The sequence below is a fragment of the Pleurodeles waltl genome, chromosome 8, assembly GCF_031143425.1.
Source record: "Pleurodeles waltl isolate 20211129_DDA chromosome 8, aPleWal1.hap1.20221129, whole genome shotgun sequence".
In the NCBI taxonomy this organism is placed as follows: domain Eukaryota; kingdom Metazoa; phylum Chordata; class Amphibia; order Caudata; family Salamandridae; genus Pleurodeles; species Pleurodeles waltl.
The window spans coordinates 830,697,862-830,716,034 of record NC_090447.1 but is presented as its reverse complement, the minus strand read 5'-3'; the positions used below and the strand labels follow the sequence as shown (position 1 = coordinate 830,716,034).

Here is an 18,173-nt window from a genome sequence, read left to right as displayed (position 1 = left end):
GCTGATTGCATGTGTCCCCCAAACCTGTTTGCTACAGGAAACTGTTAATGCCAAAAAGGGGTTGCCAGTATTTCCAGGCACCATTCCAAATCCAAAGCAGTCGGAAACATGGTGGTAACGGTCCAGAATCAATAAAAGCATGAAAAAACTGTGTCAATAACACTTTCCACGTGCTATGCCCCATTCTAGATATGAAAACTGAGACTCGTCTTGTAGAGATACTACAGGGCGGGGTATTACCGTGCGTTGTTACTGGGCCACTCATGCATGATCTGCCTCATAATGTATTCAGCCTCAGGTCCATATTCCACGTATTCCTGTCTGGATTCATAGACGTTGTAGAATTGTGTTCTTTGAAACAGAGTCAGTCTTCTTTGTCTGCATTCAGCAAGGTGTCCAACAGTGCTGAAGTCCACTTGACGTAATAGAAACAAAATCAGTATTTATTTATGTGGTTTCATATAGCACAAAGATGGCCAGAAGTCCTTAGAGCGCGTCACAGAAGAAAGGACAGTAACACGCTAGAAGCTGAGTTCAGGAAAAGGAAGAACACAAGAGATGAAATAGAAACTGCTTATTGTGCTTTGCTCAGTTTGCATTTCAGTTTTCTGAGGGTGCAGCAGGGACTCTTTTGCAAAACGGAACTGCGAACTCTTTAAAGACTTTGGGGGCATAGTGAATAGGATTTCTTCATTTGTCATTTCCTAGTCTGGAACCCTGTCAAGGGCAGCGTTTTCATTTGTTACCTTTTCAGGAAATGACGTTCTTAGAGAGAAAAGGCCGCATTCATGAAAAAAAAAAAACAGTTTTGTCGTACTTTTCTGCTTTATTTTACTTTTGGATAGTTGCTCCAGGCGCAAGTTCACTCACATACTTCTGGGGATGTCATGTGACATCTCCTGTGGGATCATGTCCCCCCTGCGCGATGCTCCCCATGATGTATATTTTCACGAAGAAGGAAATTGAGCATCCTGTAAAAAGTTTGCAAACACACACTTTTTTCTGTGGGGGGAGGGGGGGGTGATTTTGCGAGTCTCGAAAGTTCTTCCCATACACCCCCATCAAATATGGTTATGACTGAAAATACCTTTGTGAACAGGGCTCACAATAGATGAACACCTTTACCGTTAGTAGACATGGCAATGGTGACAGTATTCACTTACTAGTCTTGCCAGTTTTATTAATGATGTTGCCACATTACCAGTCTAAAAAAATACATTGAGCCAGATAAATTGTTGAAGTAAAGTTTAGGCTGGAACTCAAATGTTAAAATATGTGATTACTAAAGTCATGCATTCTTTTCAGATTGCCACTCAATTGCTTATGACATGGCATATCCTAACATTCACATTTTATTCCATATTTTTAATAATCAGTTATCCATTTTTTGTTATGTACGTTTGCTCTTTCCAAATATGATATAATGTCGCTAATTGCAAGTAATGCTTTATTGTTAAGTCATACTTATTTTCTCTCCTTAACTCACTACCAGTGTTCTTTTTCTAATATCACCTTGCACATTCTTTGAATGAATTAAAACAATACACGCTAGAAGCCCTCAGAGATGCACATTGAGTAGCGCTCATAGAAGGTTGTAATTGAAATGGAATCACAATATTTCTTTAAATAATGTGTGTACTTCATGCTTTTGCAGGGACCGGAGGGTCCGCCGGGATTATTCGGCAGTCCTGGGGCCAAAGGAGAGCCTGGGGAAGTGTTCTATGCCCCAGACCTTAAGGGAGCCAAGGGAGAACCAGGATTCCCAGGACTGCCGGGTGCAACAGGAAGGGAAGGAAGGCCAGGATTTAATGGCCAGCCAGGGCCCCCAGGCTCCAAAGGCGAATCGGTATGTTTATTGAACAGTTTTGTATCGAGTTTTAACTTGAACCTTGACAATCCAATAACCTCGTATTAACAAGATATCTTTAGAACGGTTCTGCATTGGTGGCTCCATGACAGAGGTGTCACTGTGCAGGCAAAGCTTTACATCCTTTTCTGTGGCAAGGCTACTTTTGTTGCTTTGTTGTCACCACAGTTAACACACACACACACCACACACACACACACACAGCCTTCTGTTCATCATGTATTTGTGACAAAAGGCAAATACTCACAAAGTGATTGTTCAACCGCACAGAGAACGCCTCAAGATTATATGAGGTGAATGGTTCTATGTTGGAAAAACAACAATTAATTCAAAACATCAAAAATGACAACAAGGTCATTCTTAAAAAATGTTCTGCATCAGAAGCAAAAACATACTGCACACAAAAGAAACATATTGCACTCTATGCAGTTATATGCCGTAATTTACTTAATCGAAGTGCTAGGTGCTCAAAGGTACTCATAAGGTAAAACAATATGTGTACTTTAGAGCAGTGGTTCCCAACCTGTGGGCCGGGGAGCCTGGGGGTCCGCGAAGCCTCCTCAGGGGGTCCGCGGCTTCTTAAAACATTTAATAATATTAGGTCCCAGCTATCAGTAATGACTCCTCGGGGGTCCCCGTGTTCCAATAATGATTCAGTGGGGGTCCCCGGGCTCCAGTATTGATAAAATGGGGGTCCACAAAAGTCAAAAGGTTGGGAACCACTGCTTTAGAGTGAGTATAAAAACATAACAATGCAGCTCCTTAAGTTGATTCAAAGTGACAAAGTCGCTACAGAGTACAATGTCACAACTGAGTATAATGCGTCACTGGGCAATTAGATCCTGATAAATCTCCAGTTGCCCCAACCCTGGGTAATTAATGGGTCATCATCTTGCCTGCAGGTAATTGGATGAGCAGTGGACTGTGAACTACTGTAAAATCTGAAGCAAAAAGGGAACATATGGTGTAAGCTGAAATTAAAGAAAGGAGGCCTGAAAGCTGGAGAGAAAGTTGGAAAGAAGGACATCTGAAATAAAAAAAAGAAAGTAGAAATGTAGGGAAAAATAAGAAAAAAATTGGACAGGAGTTAAGATTGAAAATTAAAGACGAGGACACAAATATAATAGGAAATAATGGAAGAATGAACACATTGGAAAATAAGGCATAAAAGGCATATGGGTAAGAAATAAAACCAAAAAAAAAGAAAGAAGAAAAGAATCAAGAAAAGACAAAAAAAAGAAAGATGAAAGATATATAGAATTATAGATGAAAAATACATAATTGGTGGATGGAAGGAAGGAAAGATAGTCTGGCAAACCTCACTCTCAGTATCCATGGGGTAAATAAGGCTTGTCTTTCACATGACTACATTACTAAATCTGCTTGCAAATCTACAGATTTTTTTGCTGAGTTTGTTTGAAAAGTGCTGCGTAAAATGCACAATGTGATGCCATTTTTCAAAAATGTTCTGTGGAAAAAGTGATCCCTTTAAAGTCTCTACAGAAATTCAGCTTCCATAGGGACCCTTTGATTAATTTGATTGCCTGTGCAGAACTTTCTTTTAAGCCTCTACTCTTTTGACCACATTCATAGAGGATAGAGAGCCAAGGGCCATATGTACGAACACATTTTCCCACAGACACAGAATGGGCAAAACTGCTTGCTACATCTGGCCCTAAGTGTTCTATGTGGGCGAACTGTGTTTTTTAAAATTTTCTTTCCAAACAAGCTCCTTAAACCAGTGTCGGGCTTGTATGTTCACTCAGTCACTAGGTCACTCACTCACTCACTTACTCACTGCCATTTGAGTAGAGATTCAGAGTGGGCTACTTTCTTGTTTACACTATTCATTCCTCATAAGATGGCTGCCTATTGTAAGGTAAATGTTTTAAGTCTTTCACTATTCAACTTATGCAGTTCCCAAATAGTTTGGGAGCTCTCAAGCAGGACTCTTAACAAAGTCAGTTTCTCTCTGCCTGGTACATTGACAACCACACCCTGCAAAGTAACACAGCTCTGTACTATTCCACCCACATAGCTGGAAAATAATGTCCCATTTCTTAGTCAAGCCCTACATTGTATTTTACTTTCAAAGCTTCACTATATAACCTACATGGGTATTAGAAGTCATATTTCTGACATTACAAAACGCTGCATACTGTGCACTGAATTGAGCATGGACAAGTTATCATCCTCTTTCACCAACTCAGCAAGCCTTTTCCAATCGTCCCTGGATCTTCTTGCCACCTATGTCATTCAGTCTCTGTAGTGGAAAACATACCACATGGTCTAAACATATCCCTGCACCAGCATATTGGTAATAGGCTATTTTACCTAGATGTATTCCATGTTTGTAAATGTAAACATTTTAAATGATACCTAACATCAAATGATAGTTGAGTGTCATAATTGTAGTGCCTAAAGAATCTTCAACCAAAAGAACTCTGCCTTTGCCCCACAGCTCTTTCTCTCTAAATTCTTCTTGATATCACTTCAGCTCTCGACAATTCAAAGCAAAAACAATCTGCCATTTGCAACCAAACATATTCATCACGTCATATTAAAATGAAAAACATTAAATCATTCATTCAAATATCAGTTTCAGAATAATCGTGCAAGCATTTGCACTTTTAAGAACTGAAAATGGGTCCTTATTGCAGTAGGGGTGCACTGTGGCACACCTTTATCTAGGTGCACCAGGTGCTAATAGGAACAGTGCACACTATTACTGATAATGATCTGCCTACAGGATAGTAGTGAGCATGTACTGCCCTGTGGGTAGCACAATATTAGAGAGAGGGGCACACTGACTGAAATAGCTGGTCTCTGTTTCACAGTTCAGGCAGCACCCTGCCTTCACTTTCAGAGGGATAGTGATCCCCCAGCAGATGAGAGCAGTGAGTGACTGGGAACTCCTTTACCCATCTAGAGGGGCACCCTTATGGGGCACACTGACTGTACACCACTTATTTGTGGCACACAGTCAGTGCGCCTCTTGATGGTCTCTTTGCTTCTGCTTCGGCATCAATAATATGACACAGGGACAGAGTTAAGGTGTTTTCCTCACTTACATGTGGTCACATACCTAAGCAAATGAAAGATCACCCTTTTTAGGAGTCAGCCAGTGCTGTCTGTATTACATAAGGAGCCCCACAAGTGTCTGCCACCCCTTCTTTAAGACCAAAGTGTCTAAGAGCACAGAAAGCAGTCACAGATGCCTAAGTCACTTTTCTACAATGCGACCCCTGGACTCCCCTCCATCTATGCAACAAGAATTTCAGCTATTCTTTTGAAAGAGTGAGTGATACAATTTCGGGCCTACTCTTTAGGAGAGGTTCTTTGATTTTTGTGTTTTTATTTTGACAATTAGAAGAAAGGGTAGCACTCACTGGGATTGCACATTTAAATATGAGCAGCAAGAGACAAGGAACAGACTGGAAAATACTTCAAGGGCATAATGTTGGGCGATTCAATTTCTAAATCTTTAAATCACAGTCTCTCACAAAGAAACCTACAGTCAAATACTTGAGATACTAGAACAAAAATTCACAGTCCACACAGTAAAGAAACTCCTTGCCTGGTAAGAAGGGTTGGGGGAATTCAAATTTCACGTGCAAACTTTTGCGAAGTTTACAAATGTTGTACTTAAGGAAGAATTTTCTTGGAAAAACTGTTTGGAGGAAATGAATAGATAACCCAGAAACATCTCCAGACCTTAAACTGCCATGAAAGTTGTTAGTGAGAACACATTATGTATATTTCACTTGAATTCCCATTGAACCAGATGCACGGTGCGTAGGGTAGAAATTATGCAAAACATTTTCTGATCCCACTCTTTCATGTCATTTTTACAAATTAGGCCCCATGTCCTCTCCATAGATTCACGTATGTTACAATATGTGTATCGGGAGTGTTTGTCAGCTTTGTTGTTTTCACAGCCCAGAGCACAAATACATCTCACAGGTCCTGATTTACAAAGATTTATTACATGAGTATGGGTAACATACTGATAGAAATTCAGGATTATGCCATGAGTAAATCAAGAGTAAGTTAAAACTATTTACAAACTTATTTGTGAATCAGGATCATTGTAGATTTTATGCCTGCCTAATGCCTTTGAATTAAAATTGTGCTTGAAGATGTTTTACATTACACTCTATTTTGGTAACTTCAGGGTGCATTGGGTTTCAAAGGTGAGCGAGGACCACCGGGTGATGTTGGATTTCCTGGCCCTAAAGGTGATAGAGGCCAACCCGGCCCACCAGGATTTGGCCCATCGGGCGTGCCGGGTGATAAAGGCAATCAAGGTGCTCCAGGCATTTCCGGGACAACTGGATATCCAGGTACATGAGAAGTGATCCCATAGTTATGTGCGAGAATTGTGTTATGTATCTGCTTTCAACATCAACAGCACCATAACTTTATTGCGGAGTTTCTGATAGATCTAGTTATATCTCTGTAAAACATCTCTCAGAGGTATTGCACATTGTACAACACAAGTAATAGCTCAGAGCCTTGGAAAGTGGCATGGCAAACAGGTCATACATGGGAAAATAAGCCCTCCTTCGATGTCCTCCTTGCAAAAAAGAGTAATCCAGTTGGTTGTATGCCAGAAAATCGAGCAACAAATATGCTGGAAAACTATTGTATCCAGACATCGGGTACAAAAATATTTTGAAGGTAAGTTTATATATGTAAATATAGACTGACTCTTAACTCAATAAATATGCAGTTAAACATACTAAACCTATACTTATCAATATATACTTTCCTTCACAATATTTTTGTAGTCAATATTTGGGCTCTAATATTTTTGTAGTATGATATTTAAAATGTGAGAGTTTAATGTGTACTGATCCTATTGAGTCCCTCCCACTATCACCTTCATGCAAGATTTAATATGCTGAAAAGAGTCATGTCATGGTATAATGTTCTGATGTCAGTGGACATGCCCTGAATGACAAGTACTACAAACAGTTGTAGCTAAACTAGAATAATCATCTTCCCCATAGATCGCAAACCACATCAGAGTCCAGTTCATCCCAAAATCCTGACAGTAAGCCAGTCAATTACCTCCTTATTATCTGATGGCAGAGCTTGGATGAAAACGCATTAAAGTGAGAGTTGCCAGAAACATCTGAACGGTTGACATTATGAAAGAGGAACATCCTGGGTGGAAAGGTCTTAAGCAGTGCATAGTTAGGACACAAGTTAAAGTTAGCCCAGTAAACTATTACCTTCAAAGGGACAGTGATTCCCCAGCAGATGGGAGCTCCTAAGCATAATGTCACTTTAACAAGAAATCTCTGAATAAAAGTCTTGCTCTAATTTCCACATTACAGGCAACATGTAATATCCCTGTTGTAAAGAAAAATATATGTTTACGCTCAACTGTAGTAGCATATTGCAGTTGAGTCATGACCACAATTCATATGCCACATCCAGCAGCAGATTGGAAAGGCAAGCCACAGAGCACAATAAGAGCTGCAGTCTAAAAAGAAATAAAACATGGTGTTTACTTCCGCTGTTTTTTTCTCCGTTTTTCTAGATGAACAGCGACAAGCAGAAAGGAGATATTTATGGCAGCGTGTATGCTTTAGATAATCTTCGAAAAGACAGAATATTTCTGCCTGTTTTTGTGCATTCTTAGCTACAGCATTTGTTTCTTTTAATCTGACTTGTACTAAACTGATTCTGATATTTTTTTAAATAAATACCCAACTGATTTTGAATGTGTTTAATTTTGAATTAAAGATCCTAATTGTATACTTTATGTTCACAAGCATCCTATTTCTTTCATATGAAGTAGCACCACAGTAAGAATCCAAATGTGAAGTTACTTCACCTTCTTGTGTTTGCCACATGAATGGCATTTGGTGGTCATTTTTTATTCCTGTTTTTAATTTTAATTTTAGTTCAATACATACTACACATTTAGGCCCTCATTACGAGTCTGGCTGTCCTAGGACAGCCAGACTCATGGTGATGGTCTGGCCTCCACATTATGACAGTGGCAAAAGTGCCACGGTCAGACCTTCGGCACCGCCACATTTGCGCTGGCTGATGGTCTGGCGGTGCCGGCGGTCTGAATCTGGCAGCGCTGCCCTGGGGGTTCCAATGCCATGCAAAGACTGGTGCAGACGGGGTGCCGGGGACCCCATGGTGGCCCCTGCACTGCCCATGCACTTGGCATGGGCAGTGCCGGGGCCCCCATGGGAAGCCCCGCCGTGCTTTTCACTGCCTGAAATACAGGCAGTGAAAAGTGCGATGGGTGCTGTCGCACCTGATGCACTGCAACATTGCAGCCAGCTCTATCATGAACTGGCATCAATGTTGTGGGTAGTTTCCCGCTGGCCCAGCGGGAAACTCATAACAGAGCCAACAGGCAGAAAAGTGAACTGGCAGTCTTCCGGATGCACGAGTTTGGTGGGCGGTGGAGGCCACCCGCCAAACTCAAAATGAGTCCCTTAAAGTTTTAGGTCTGGGTCTCCACCTTGGGTGTAAGACTGTGTAAATATATGTTTGTATTAACATTGATTGAATGATCAGTTTGATTAAAAGGTACTTCAGTTTTCCTAGTCCTGAAGAGGCCTGCAAATATAGGGGGTCATTATGATCCCGGCGGATGGCATTAATATGGAGGAAAGTACTGCCAACAGGCTGGCAGTACTTTTCTCCATATTAAGACATTGGCGGTTTGGCTAAAGCCAAAGCGCCAATGTACCACACCGACTGCTACAGCGGTAATGACCGTTGGGCTGGAGACTTCAGTCTCCAGTCTCCAGTCCGGCGGCCGTCACTTGCCCGCCTGCGGGATTATGACCCCGCCTACCACCACGGTTTTCGTGGCAACCTTACTGCCACGAAAACCATGGTGGTAGGCACTATCAGTGACAGGGAAATCCTTCCACTGATAGGGGTCTTGCCCGCCCCTCCCCTTTCGGAGCACCCGACTTGCCTGTTTTCAGGGGGTCCTCTGGCAGAAAATGGGGGAGGTAAGTAAAGTACAGTTTTTGAGGTAAGTAACAAACGTACGGGTTCAATCTCCTGGGGATAGGTAGCCCACTGTTGGGGGTTTGAGATAACCCCAAACACCCAGCATCAGCTACACAGGGCCGGGTAGGTGCAGAGGTCAAACAGGAGACAAAATAACGTGGGCCTCTATGGAGACATGGGGTACAACGGTTCCAGTCTGCTTGCAGGTAAGTACCCGCGTTGTCAGAGGGCAGACCAGGGGTGTTTGGAGGAGAACTGGAGGGGCCCCAAGTAGGCACAAAAACCACATCCTCAGCGGCACGGGGCAGCCGGGTGCAGTGTGCAAACAGGGCATCGGGTTCTCAATAGAACTCTGTGGAGGGACCCGAGGGTTACTTAGACGCTGCAGGCAGGGCACAGGGGGGCCTCTCGGGGAAGCCACCGAATGGGCAAGGGTGAGGGCCACCTGCTGGTCATTGTTGCACCAGCCGCAGTCGCGGTCAGGGGTGTCCTCGGGAATCCCTCTGCAGGCATCATCACAGGGGTGCAGAGAGGTTAGCCCAGGGTGGACACGTCGTCGTAGGCGTCTGGGTGTCCTCTCTGGATAGTTGCTTTCTCTGGGCATGGGCTGGGGGCGTTGGGTGCAGATTAGTTGGACTCATGCTTCTGGAGTGATGTGAGAGTCCCTTTAAAGATGGTTTCTTGTTCTTCTTTTTGGACAGGTCCGCTGTCCACAGGAGTTTCTTGGTCCTCTGTGATGGAGGCAGTCCCCTAAAGGCTTTTCAGGGGTTGCTGGTCCTGTAGAATGCGTTGCTTCTTTTTAAAGCAGGAGACGGGCCGGTAGGGCTGGGGCCGAGTCAGTTGTCTCCTTTTCTATTCTGCGGGGTTTCCAGCTCAGCAGTCCTTCTTCTTTCTTGAGTTCATCAGGAATCTGATGATCTGGGTTGAGGGTCAGCCTTAAATACTAAATTTAGGGGTGTGTTAGGGTCAGGGGGCAGTATCCAATGGCTGCTGTCCCTGAAGGTGGCAACACCCTCCTTGTGCCCACTCCCTCTGGGGGAGGGTGGTACATCCCTATCCCTATTGGTCCTACTCCTCCAAAGCAAGATGGAAGATTTCTCAAGGAGGGGGTCACTTACGCTCTGGTCACTTAGGGGTGGACCTGGCTGGAGGGGTGACTCCTCCATGTTCTTCTCATTATCCCTCTGGACTTGCTGCCAAAAGTGGGGGCTCGTCCGGGGGCGGTCATCACCACTGGCTGTAGTGCCCTGGGGGCATTGTAACATCAGGCCTGAGCCTTTGAGGCTCATCGGCCGGTGACACAGTTCCTGTGGGGGGGGGTGAAGCACCTCCACCCAATGCAGGCTTTGTTTCTGGCCCCCAAGAGCACAAAGGCTCTCACCCCAGGGGGTCAGAAACTCATCTCTCAGTGGCAGGCTGGCACAGACCAGTCAGTCCTCGACTGAAGGACTGGGTAAAATAGAGGGGTCATCTCTAAGATGCCCTTTGTGTGCATTTTTTAATACATCGAACACCGGCATCAGTATGGGTTTATTTTTCTGAGACGTTTGATACCAAACTTCCCAGTATTCAGTGTAGCCATTATGGAACTGTGGAGTTCGTTTTGACAAACTCCCAGACCATATACTTAATATGGCCATACTGTACTTACAATGTCTAAGAAGGGACTTAGACACTGTAGGGGCATATTGCTCCTTCAGCTATGCCCTCACCTGTGGTATAGTGCACCCTGCCTTAAGGGCACAGTAATCTTTAGAATCATTTTATTGCTAATTTTGCTGTGATATTATCATGACATTATAGAAGATGTCATGAGTGATGTAATATGTGGGGTAATTAGCAGTGTATGGGAAGGGCACGAGTTATGCTTGCCATAGGGCATGAGTTATAGTTCATTGAGATATCTATAACTACAATTAGTAAAATTCAGTGTTTTTTTTGTTTAAAGCGTTACATTGTTACTGAACATGTCACCTAACTATCAAATTACTTTAACCATTGTTTTTTCAGAGAATTTCTAGTTTTTTTTTACCTAAAGTACTATTTTTTACCATATGTAAAGCCAACTCCATCCCCCATGGTGTTAAGGATCAGAGACTTGGGGAGGGGGCCAAGCATCCTCTCCCCAAAACAATAAATACCATGTGGCAACTCAGCACGGGCCGTGGCTTGCCAGGAGGGCTTTTAAAAAAAACAAGTGAAGAGTTTGCACTTGTTTTTTTCATTAAGGTTGTAGAAGATTTGTAAATCCTGTGCATATTTGCTACAAAATTAAAAGGAAAAAAATGGTTTGCCCTGGGTGGGGCCCCAACAGCAGGCCTAGGGGGTCAGATTATCTGTACATATATAATATAAATGCAACTTGCACATCTATGAGAGCATGGAACCTCAGTGCATGTAAACATGAGTGAGAGTGAACTAATTCTTTTCCATACTTCTCCTAAGAGAATATCAGTGCATTTTAACATAAGAGTACTAATCCCTTTGTACCTTATTCCTTAGGACCAAAAGGGGAAAAAGGGCAGACTATTCTTCATACTGGACCCCCTGGGATACCTGGACTACCAGGAGATTCCGGCCTTCCCGGTGACCAAGGTAATTGTTGTGTTTTCCTTCATTTCTGGAAATTTTAATTCATTTTTATTCAGTTTATGGAATATGAATGATCCCATATGTGTCTTTGCTTTTCTTTTTTTTTACAAAGGGGACAGAGGTGCTCCTGGGCTTCAGGGGAAATTTGGGCTTCCAGGTGAAAAGGGTGAACCCGGTGCACCAGGCATAGGATTTCCAGGTCCTCCTGGGCCCAAAGGTAAGTGTATGTGCATAAAAATGCCACACAACTATTTTTATTAATACAGACTTCTCAAGTGCAGGATCTATTCAGCCCATATGTGGAGTTTTCTTCATTTTACCCCTTAAAGGGTGGTAGCACCATATGCTGCTTATGGTATTCTAACTTCTATGCCACAATAATTCTGTTAAAAATGTATAATAAGGATATCTGGACAGAAAAAAACAGTAAAAACCTAAAGCATACTGTTAGAAATGGGGTCTTTGGTTGACAGTCAGGTTACCCCCTGTTCAAGCAATTACCCTCACTCTAGTCAGGGTAAAAGAGTATCACCCTCAGCTAACCCTTGCTTAGCCCCTTGGTAGCTTGGCAGAGCAGTAGGCTTAACTTCAGAGTGCTAGGTGTAAAGTATTTGTACCAACACACACAGTAACTTAATGAAAACACTTCAAAATGACACAACACAGGTTTAGAAAAATAGGAAATATTTATCTAAACAAAACAAGACCAAAACAACAAAAATCCAACATACACAAGTCAAGTTATGAATTTTTAAAGATTAAACTAAAAAAATAGCGCTTAGAAACAAAAATGCTTCGATGAGATGTTAACACGGCGTCGTGACGGAGTCGTTCCCAACAAGCCGACACCAGCGGCGCCGGACACGGTGTCGTGTAGACCCCCAAGTACAGTACCTTTGGTGAAGAGTGAAAACAAGCCGATGCGCAAGTCGGGGATCGCGGCGTCTGTGCAAAACGTTGAATCAGCGCACTTCGAGTGGCGTCGGTCATGACGTGGTGCGGCGACTTCCACGGAGTCGCGGACTTCAGTGGGGCTGCAGTGGCGTCGGGCCTGCGAAGAGCGTCGCGTTCCAGCGAAGGTTACGGCGTCGGGTGCAGGCGGCGTCACCGGATTCAGCAGCGGCGTCGGTCCGGAGTCGTCCGAAGTCGATTTCCTTGGATTTCCACCAGCTTTCCTTTCAAGGGCCCAGGGACTGGATAGGGCACCACTTGTCAGAGCAGGAGTCTCTCCAGAGACTCCAGGTGCTGGCAGAGAGAAGTCTTTGCTGTCCCTGAGACTTCAAACAACAGGAGGCAAGCTCTAATCAAGCCCTTGGAGATTTCTTCACAAGATGGAAGGTACACAAAGTCCAGTCTTTGCCCTCTTACTCAGGCAAAAGCAGCACTGCAGGAAAGCTCCACAAAGCACAGTCACAGGCAGAGCAGCACTTCTTCCTCAGCTATCAGCTCTTCTCCAGGCAGAGGTTCCTCTTGGTTCCAGAAGTGTTTCTAAAGTCTGTGGTTTTGGGTGTCCTTCTTATACCCAATTTCTCCTTTGAAGTAGGCTTACTTCAAAGTAAAGTCTCTTTTGAATGTGAAATCCTACCTTGCCCAGGCCAGGCCCCAGACACTCACCAGGGGGTCGGAGACTGTATTGTGTGAGGACAGGCACAGCCCTTTCAGGTGTAAGTGACCACTCCTCCCCTCCCTCCTAGCACAGATGGCTCATCAGGAAATGCAGACTACACCCCAGCTCCTTTTGTGTCACTGTCTAGTGTGAGGTGCAACCAGCCCAACTCTCAAACTGACCCAGACAGGGAATCCACAAACAGGCAGAGTCACAGAAATGGTATAAGCAAGAAAATGCTCACTTTCTAAAAGTGGCATTTTCAAACGCACAATCTTAAAATCAACTTTACTAAAAGATGTATTTTTAAATTGTGAGCTCAGAGACCCCAAACTCCACATGTCCATCCGCTCCCAAAGGGAATCTACACTTTAATCAGATTTAAAGGTAGCCCCCATGTGAACCTATGAGAGGGACAGGCCTTGCAACAGTGAAAAACAAATTTAGCAATATTTCACTGTCAGGACATATAAAACACATTACTATATGTCCTACCTTAACCATACACTGCACCCTGCCCTTGGGGCTACCTAGGGCCTACCTTAGGGGTGTCTTACATGTAAAAAAAGGGAAGGTTTAGGCCTGGCAAGTGGGTACACTTGCCAAGTCGAATTTACAGTTAAAACTGCACACACAGACAATGCAGTGGCAGGTCTGAGACATGATTACAGAGCTACTTATGTGGGTGGCACAACCAGTGCTGCAGGCCCACTAGTAGCATTTGATTTACAGGCCCTGGCACCTCTAGTGCACTTTACTAGGGACTTACTAGTAAATCAAATATGCCAATCACGGATAAACCAATCACATACACATTTTACAGAGAGAGCATATGCACTTTAGCACTGGTTAGCAGTGGTAAAGTGCTCAGAGTTCAAAAGCCAACAGCAACAGGTCTGAAAAAATAGGGGGCAGGAGGCAAAAAGATTGAGGATGACCCTGCATAAGCAAAAAAGTCCAACACATACCCTTAAAAGCAAACAAAGCCATTGACACTGATAGATGTAAATTGAAGCTTTCTCAGTGTTTTTTCCTTTTATGTGTGCCTATTGCTATGGACAAAAAGGAAGAGGCTATTTTTCTCTTGAATGTATGCACTACTGCAAACCCCGCTATAGTACTGGCTTCACTGATTTGCCATGCTATGGAAAAAGTAGTTTTGTTGTTTAATTATTTAAAAGGCTTAAGAGGAAATTCATATTTTAGCCAAGTAATAGAGAGAGTAAAACAAACTTGGATACAGGTTATGGAGGCTTTTTGGGGTCCCACAGCAGTCAGAGGATTCTATGCAATATCTGAATGATGAGATCGCTGGGAGCAAAACATATTTGTTTGTTTTCATCTGGTATTTTCAACTGCTGAGAACAGCTAAAATCTCTGTGCGAATTTCCAGACCAAACTTAGCAATTATCATGGGAACTGGACCTGGAATTACCTCCTTCGCACTTCTTGTTGGACCTTTGGGACCCACTCAAAGCTAGTTCAATTTTTCTTGTATCCAGAGTTACTGGTACACTGAGTATTGGCAACATCCTGGGTGGGAAATACATTTCCTAGGCCACTTTAATGAGGTCGTTAGATGAGGACAACTGGCAAACCAGGGGTAACCACTTCTAGTCAGACAGATTAGCCTGAAGGCTAGGTGATGAAGACAAACACTCTGGATAACCTTCAGCAGCAACCAAGGCGGTGGGTACATGCACCCCTCAGGCACTAAGGAGGTCAGGGACATTGCAAGATCACTGTTCATGATGGAACAACTCCTTAGTTCAGGTCTCTTTCTTCATTGTCTGGGGCGGCTTCATTGGACAAGCAAAAACTGAATCTTGGAGTGATCTTGTGGTTCCTAGGCCTCTCCAATTTGTTGATGTGTCATCCTTCACATGTCCTTCCAGTTAGCTGAGCCTTGCCTCTTTTCTGTTTGATCCAGTCACTTCCTTGTGACATGCACAGTTTGCCTCTTTGAGCTGGAAGGCATATCTTTCTTCTTCCTCCATGTCAAGCAACATTACAACTGTACAGTGTGTCACTGATGTTGGCCACTCTGGCGATGCAACATGCAGGGGTTTCACTAATGGCTCTTGCATTCTATTATGCTGATGCTGGTGCATAGAGCTCTTCTGTGGTGAACTTATTTTTGAACAAACTACTGGCTACAGGGAGCTACTGGTTATCCTTCTGTGGCTATTAGGGATCACTAAATAGGGTACACTACACTTTTAAAAATCCCAGCACTCCTTCAACCTAGGTAGTGAGTTCTTCCCACTTTTGCAGACCACCAAGTTCAGGAGCTCTCTGCTACGCTGTCTTTTCTGAGACTGGCTTAGCCGACCAAGGTGGATTGGAGTGGCATTCTGGAGAGCTGTTTCACAATATGAATATTGGTAACTATCAAAATCACAGGAGGATGAGATTTAATCTGTCATGGAATCATCTTAAAAAAAAGAGAGATTTTGTGGCCTAACTTTGTCAATCCACTAGGGTCCATGATGACACAAGACAGCCTAGGTTAAAAGTTGTTGATCTCTAAACTTATTGAAAATCTCAGGTCCATTTGGAGGCCTGTTTTAATTGCTATTGCTAGATAAATTGGTAGTCTCATTCTCTTTCACAATTACCACGATTTGGAGTTCTCTTTGGAATTCCTAAACAGTTAGGTCAGGGATAACAAATGAGAATGAATAAAAATTACCCATTTATCAAAGCTGCTTCCAAGATTGCTGTTTTAATGTGTAGGTTTTTCTGTGGGCATTCTATGGTTGCATTGCCAGTTTCCCATTCTGTAGTTGTGCTATGAAAAAACATAATTGCCTTTTGTTCCAGCTTTTTCCAACCAGCTTTTCCCCAAGTGTCTAAATCAACAAACTCACTGGGGATTTTCCTAGGCCGCACAGAACAAATGGAATGATCACCCGACAGGGAAAAATTAATTAGGCATTTAACGAGTAATATACCTCCCTGTTGGATTCAACAATTTGGTGTGGGACCATTATCTCCACGCTGGTTTAGAAGTACTCTCTACCAATCTAACTACAAGTGCTGGATCAAAACCAAAGAGGTGAATGTGTAGCTGTTTGTCAAAAAGCTGCACAAAAGAAAGACACCTGTACTGTCAGTTACTGGCCGATTTTTATGTGAGGTATATGAATCTACTCGTCCCTCATAGCTGAACTATGTATGATGACACTCTGGGGATGCTTATTACACATACTATTAAGGAGTCTTTGCTAATGCTAATGCATAAGCCTAAGAAAAAACATTAGAAATAGTGTCACACATGGCAATATTGATGCTCAAAACTGGCTACAAAGTCCTGAATGAGGTTCGGGCCAATAGACTCCTGCTGCTAATGCAGTGCCTAGTTCACCTAGACCAAAATTAAGTCATATGGAGACCAGTAGACATACTCAACCATGCTGCAGTTATATTGATTGACATCAGGAAAGCATACGACCAGATGAACTGGAGATTCATATTTGCCATGATGGGAAATCCAGGATTTGGCACCGGCTGTTTAAGTGGACCCAAGGGCAAGAGACTGAATGGAGATGATTGTCTCTGGACCCTGTAGAGTAGGAAGAGGGACTCGTCAGGGATGTTTCCTTTTCCCTTCCCTCTCTGCAACAGATGCAATTCTGCTGCAGTTAGGTAACCATAGTGCAAAAATAACAATAGGCTATCAGTCTCATGACATATCACTTTGTGCTGGTGAGATGCTACTGTTCTTGAACAACACTCGCAGTGAAGCCGAGACTGTAGTCAGGGAACTAGGGGAGTTTGGCAGTTTGTCTGGCAGAAAGGTGAATTGGTGCAAGCATTTCCTGCTACATCCCACTGTAGACGGGGGAACACAGCCAGAGTACTGTCAATGATTTCAGTGGGAGACCACCACCATTTATTACCTGGGGATAGGGATTTATCAGTTAGAGGCAGACCTTAATGGAAACATCGATCCCCACTGGTGGCGATGAGGAAGCAAGTGTCATTTTGGAGGCCTCTGTTGTCTGTGATAGAGAGGATAGCTGTGTCCAAGATGGTGGCTCTGTGTCGACTACGGAAGTACTTTGCGACACTGCCAATAAAAATCCCAAGTGACATTTTCAATAAGTTAGACTTACTTTGGACCTAATGTGGCACTCAGGGAGACATAGAGTGGTGATAGCTAAACTCCATCTTCCAGTGGATGAGGGGGAAGGGGGCTACAGAAGTTTGATGCCCATGGGAGGAGTGAAGGATCAGCCCCATCCTAAAATACTGCTGGATATGATGTCTTCATAGGAAGAACAATGATTACCCTCTGTGCACCAGTGGTACCACTGTTTGGGCTAATATGAATATACACATGTGTAATTGTGAGACAACTACATATCTGGAACGACAATGAGAATGTGAGAATATGTGACCTATATGAGGGAGGACCTCCTGACAGATCAATGCTTATTATAATGGGGCAGCAATGTGTCTAGATGAAGGGAGGTAAGTGGGGACGTGATTTGAATGGTTTGGAATTTCCATGAGTGTGTTACTGGAGTGAAGTAGTGATATTAACTAAGGCAGATATGGACAGGCAGGTGCATAAGACACCAGAATCCTGCTTGTAGAGCCTTTTCCCTTGCCCTAAACACATTAGGTGAATAGATTCACTGACATGTTTGTAGTGTTAGCTAAGAAATAAACTGGAAGGCAACTAGTACGGCTGACTTAAATATATGGAAATCAAAGGCATGGGGGGACATGGGGGAACATGGGGGTGGGATTAGTGTAAAGAAGGTAAATGAGACATGAGGACTTGACCTAGGCGGGAGATTCAATATTACTGGCCCTGAAGGGGTACAATGCAAACAGTCATTGAGTAGCCCCGGCATGCAGGATGAAAGCATACCAGGTGATAGCATATGTTCAGCTATTACACTGTTAGTAGACAGAAATGACTCAGTGAACAAGCATTAATACGTACACCCTGGCAACCCTAGTTTTGATTCAAGTTTTTTGGTGTGTATTTATAAATTGTGCTATAGACCTGATAAGATTTAGCAGTGGCAGTCATTACCTGCTTGTGAAAGAAGTTCCACATAAAACGTGATGCAATGTGTGTGAACATACGCAATATTT

General features: G+C 43.4%; 1 protein-coding gene across 1 annotated transcript in view; it reads left to right on the top strand.

Annotated features, from left to right (window-relative positions):
• The window catches only part of COL4A1 (collagen type IV alpha 1 chain), a 521,418-nt gene that overhangs the window by 312,232 nt on the left and 191,013 nt on the right, over positions 1 to 18,173 (top strand). The window contains exons 25-28 of the mRNA XM_069205109.1: positions 1,655 to 1,846; positions 6,042 to 6,210; positions 11,366 to 11,458; positions 11,568 to 11,672. Of these exons, the coding sequence (XP_069061210.1) occupies positions 1,655 to 1,846; positions 6,042 to 6,210; positions 11,366 to 11,458; positions 11,568 to 11,672 (559 nt within the window). The remainder of the gene's footprint in view (positions 1 to 1,654; positions 1,847 to 6,041; positions 6,211 to 11,365; positions 11,459 to 11,567; positions 11,673 to 18,173) is intronic.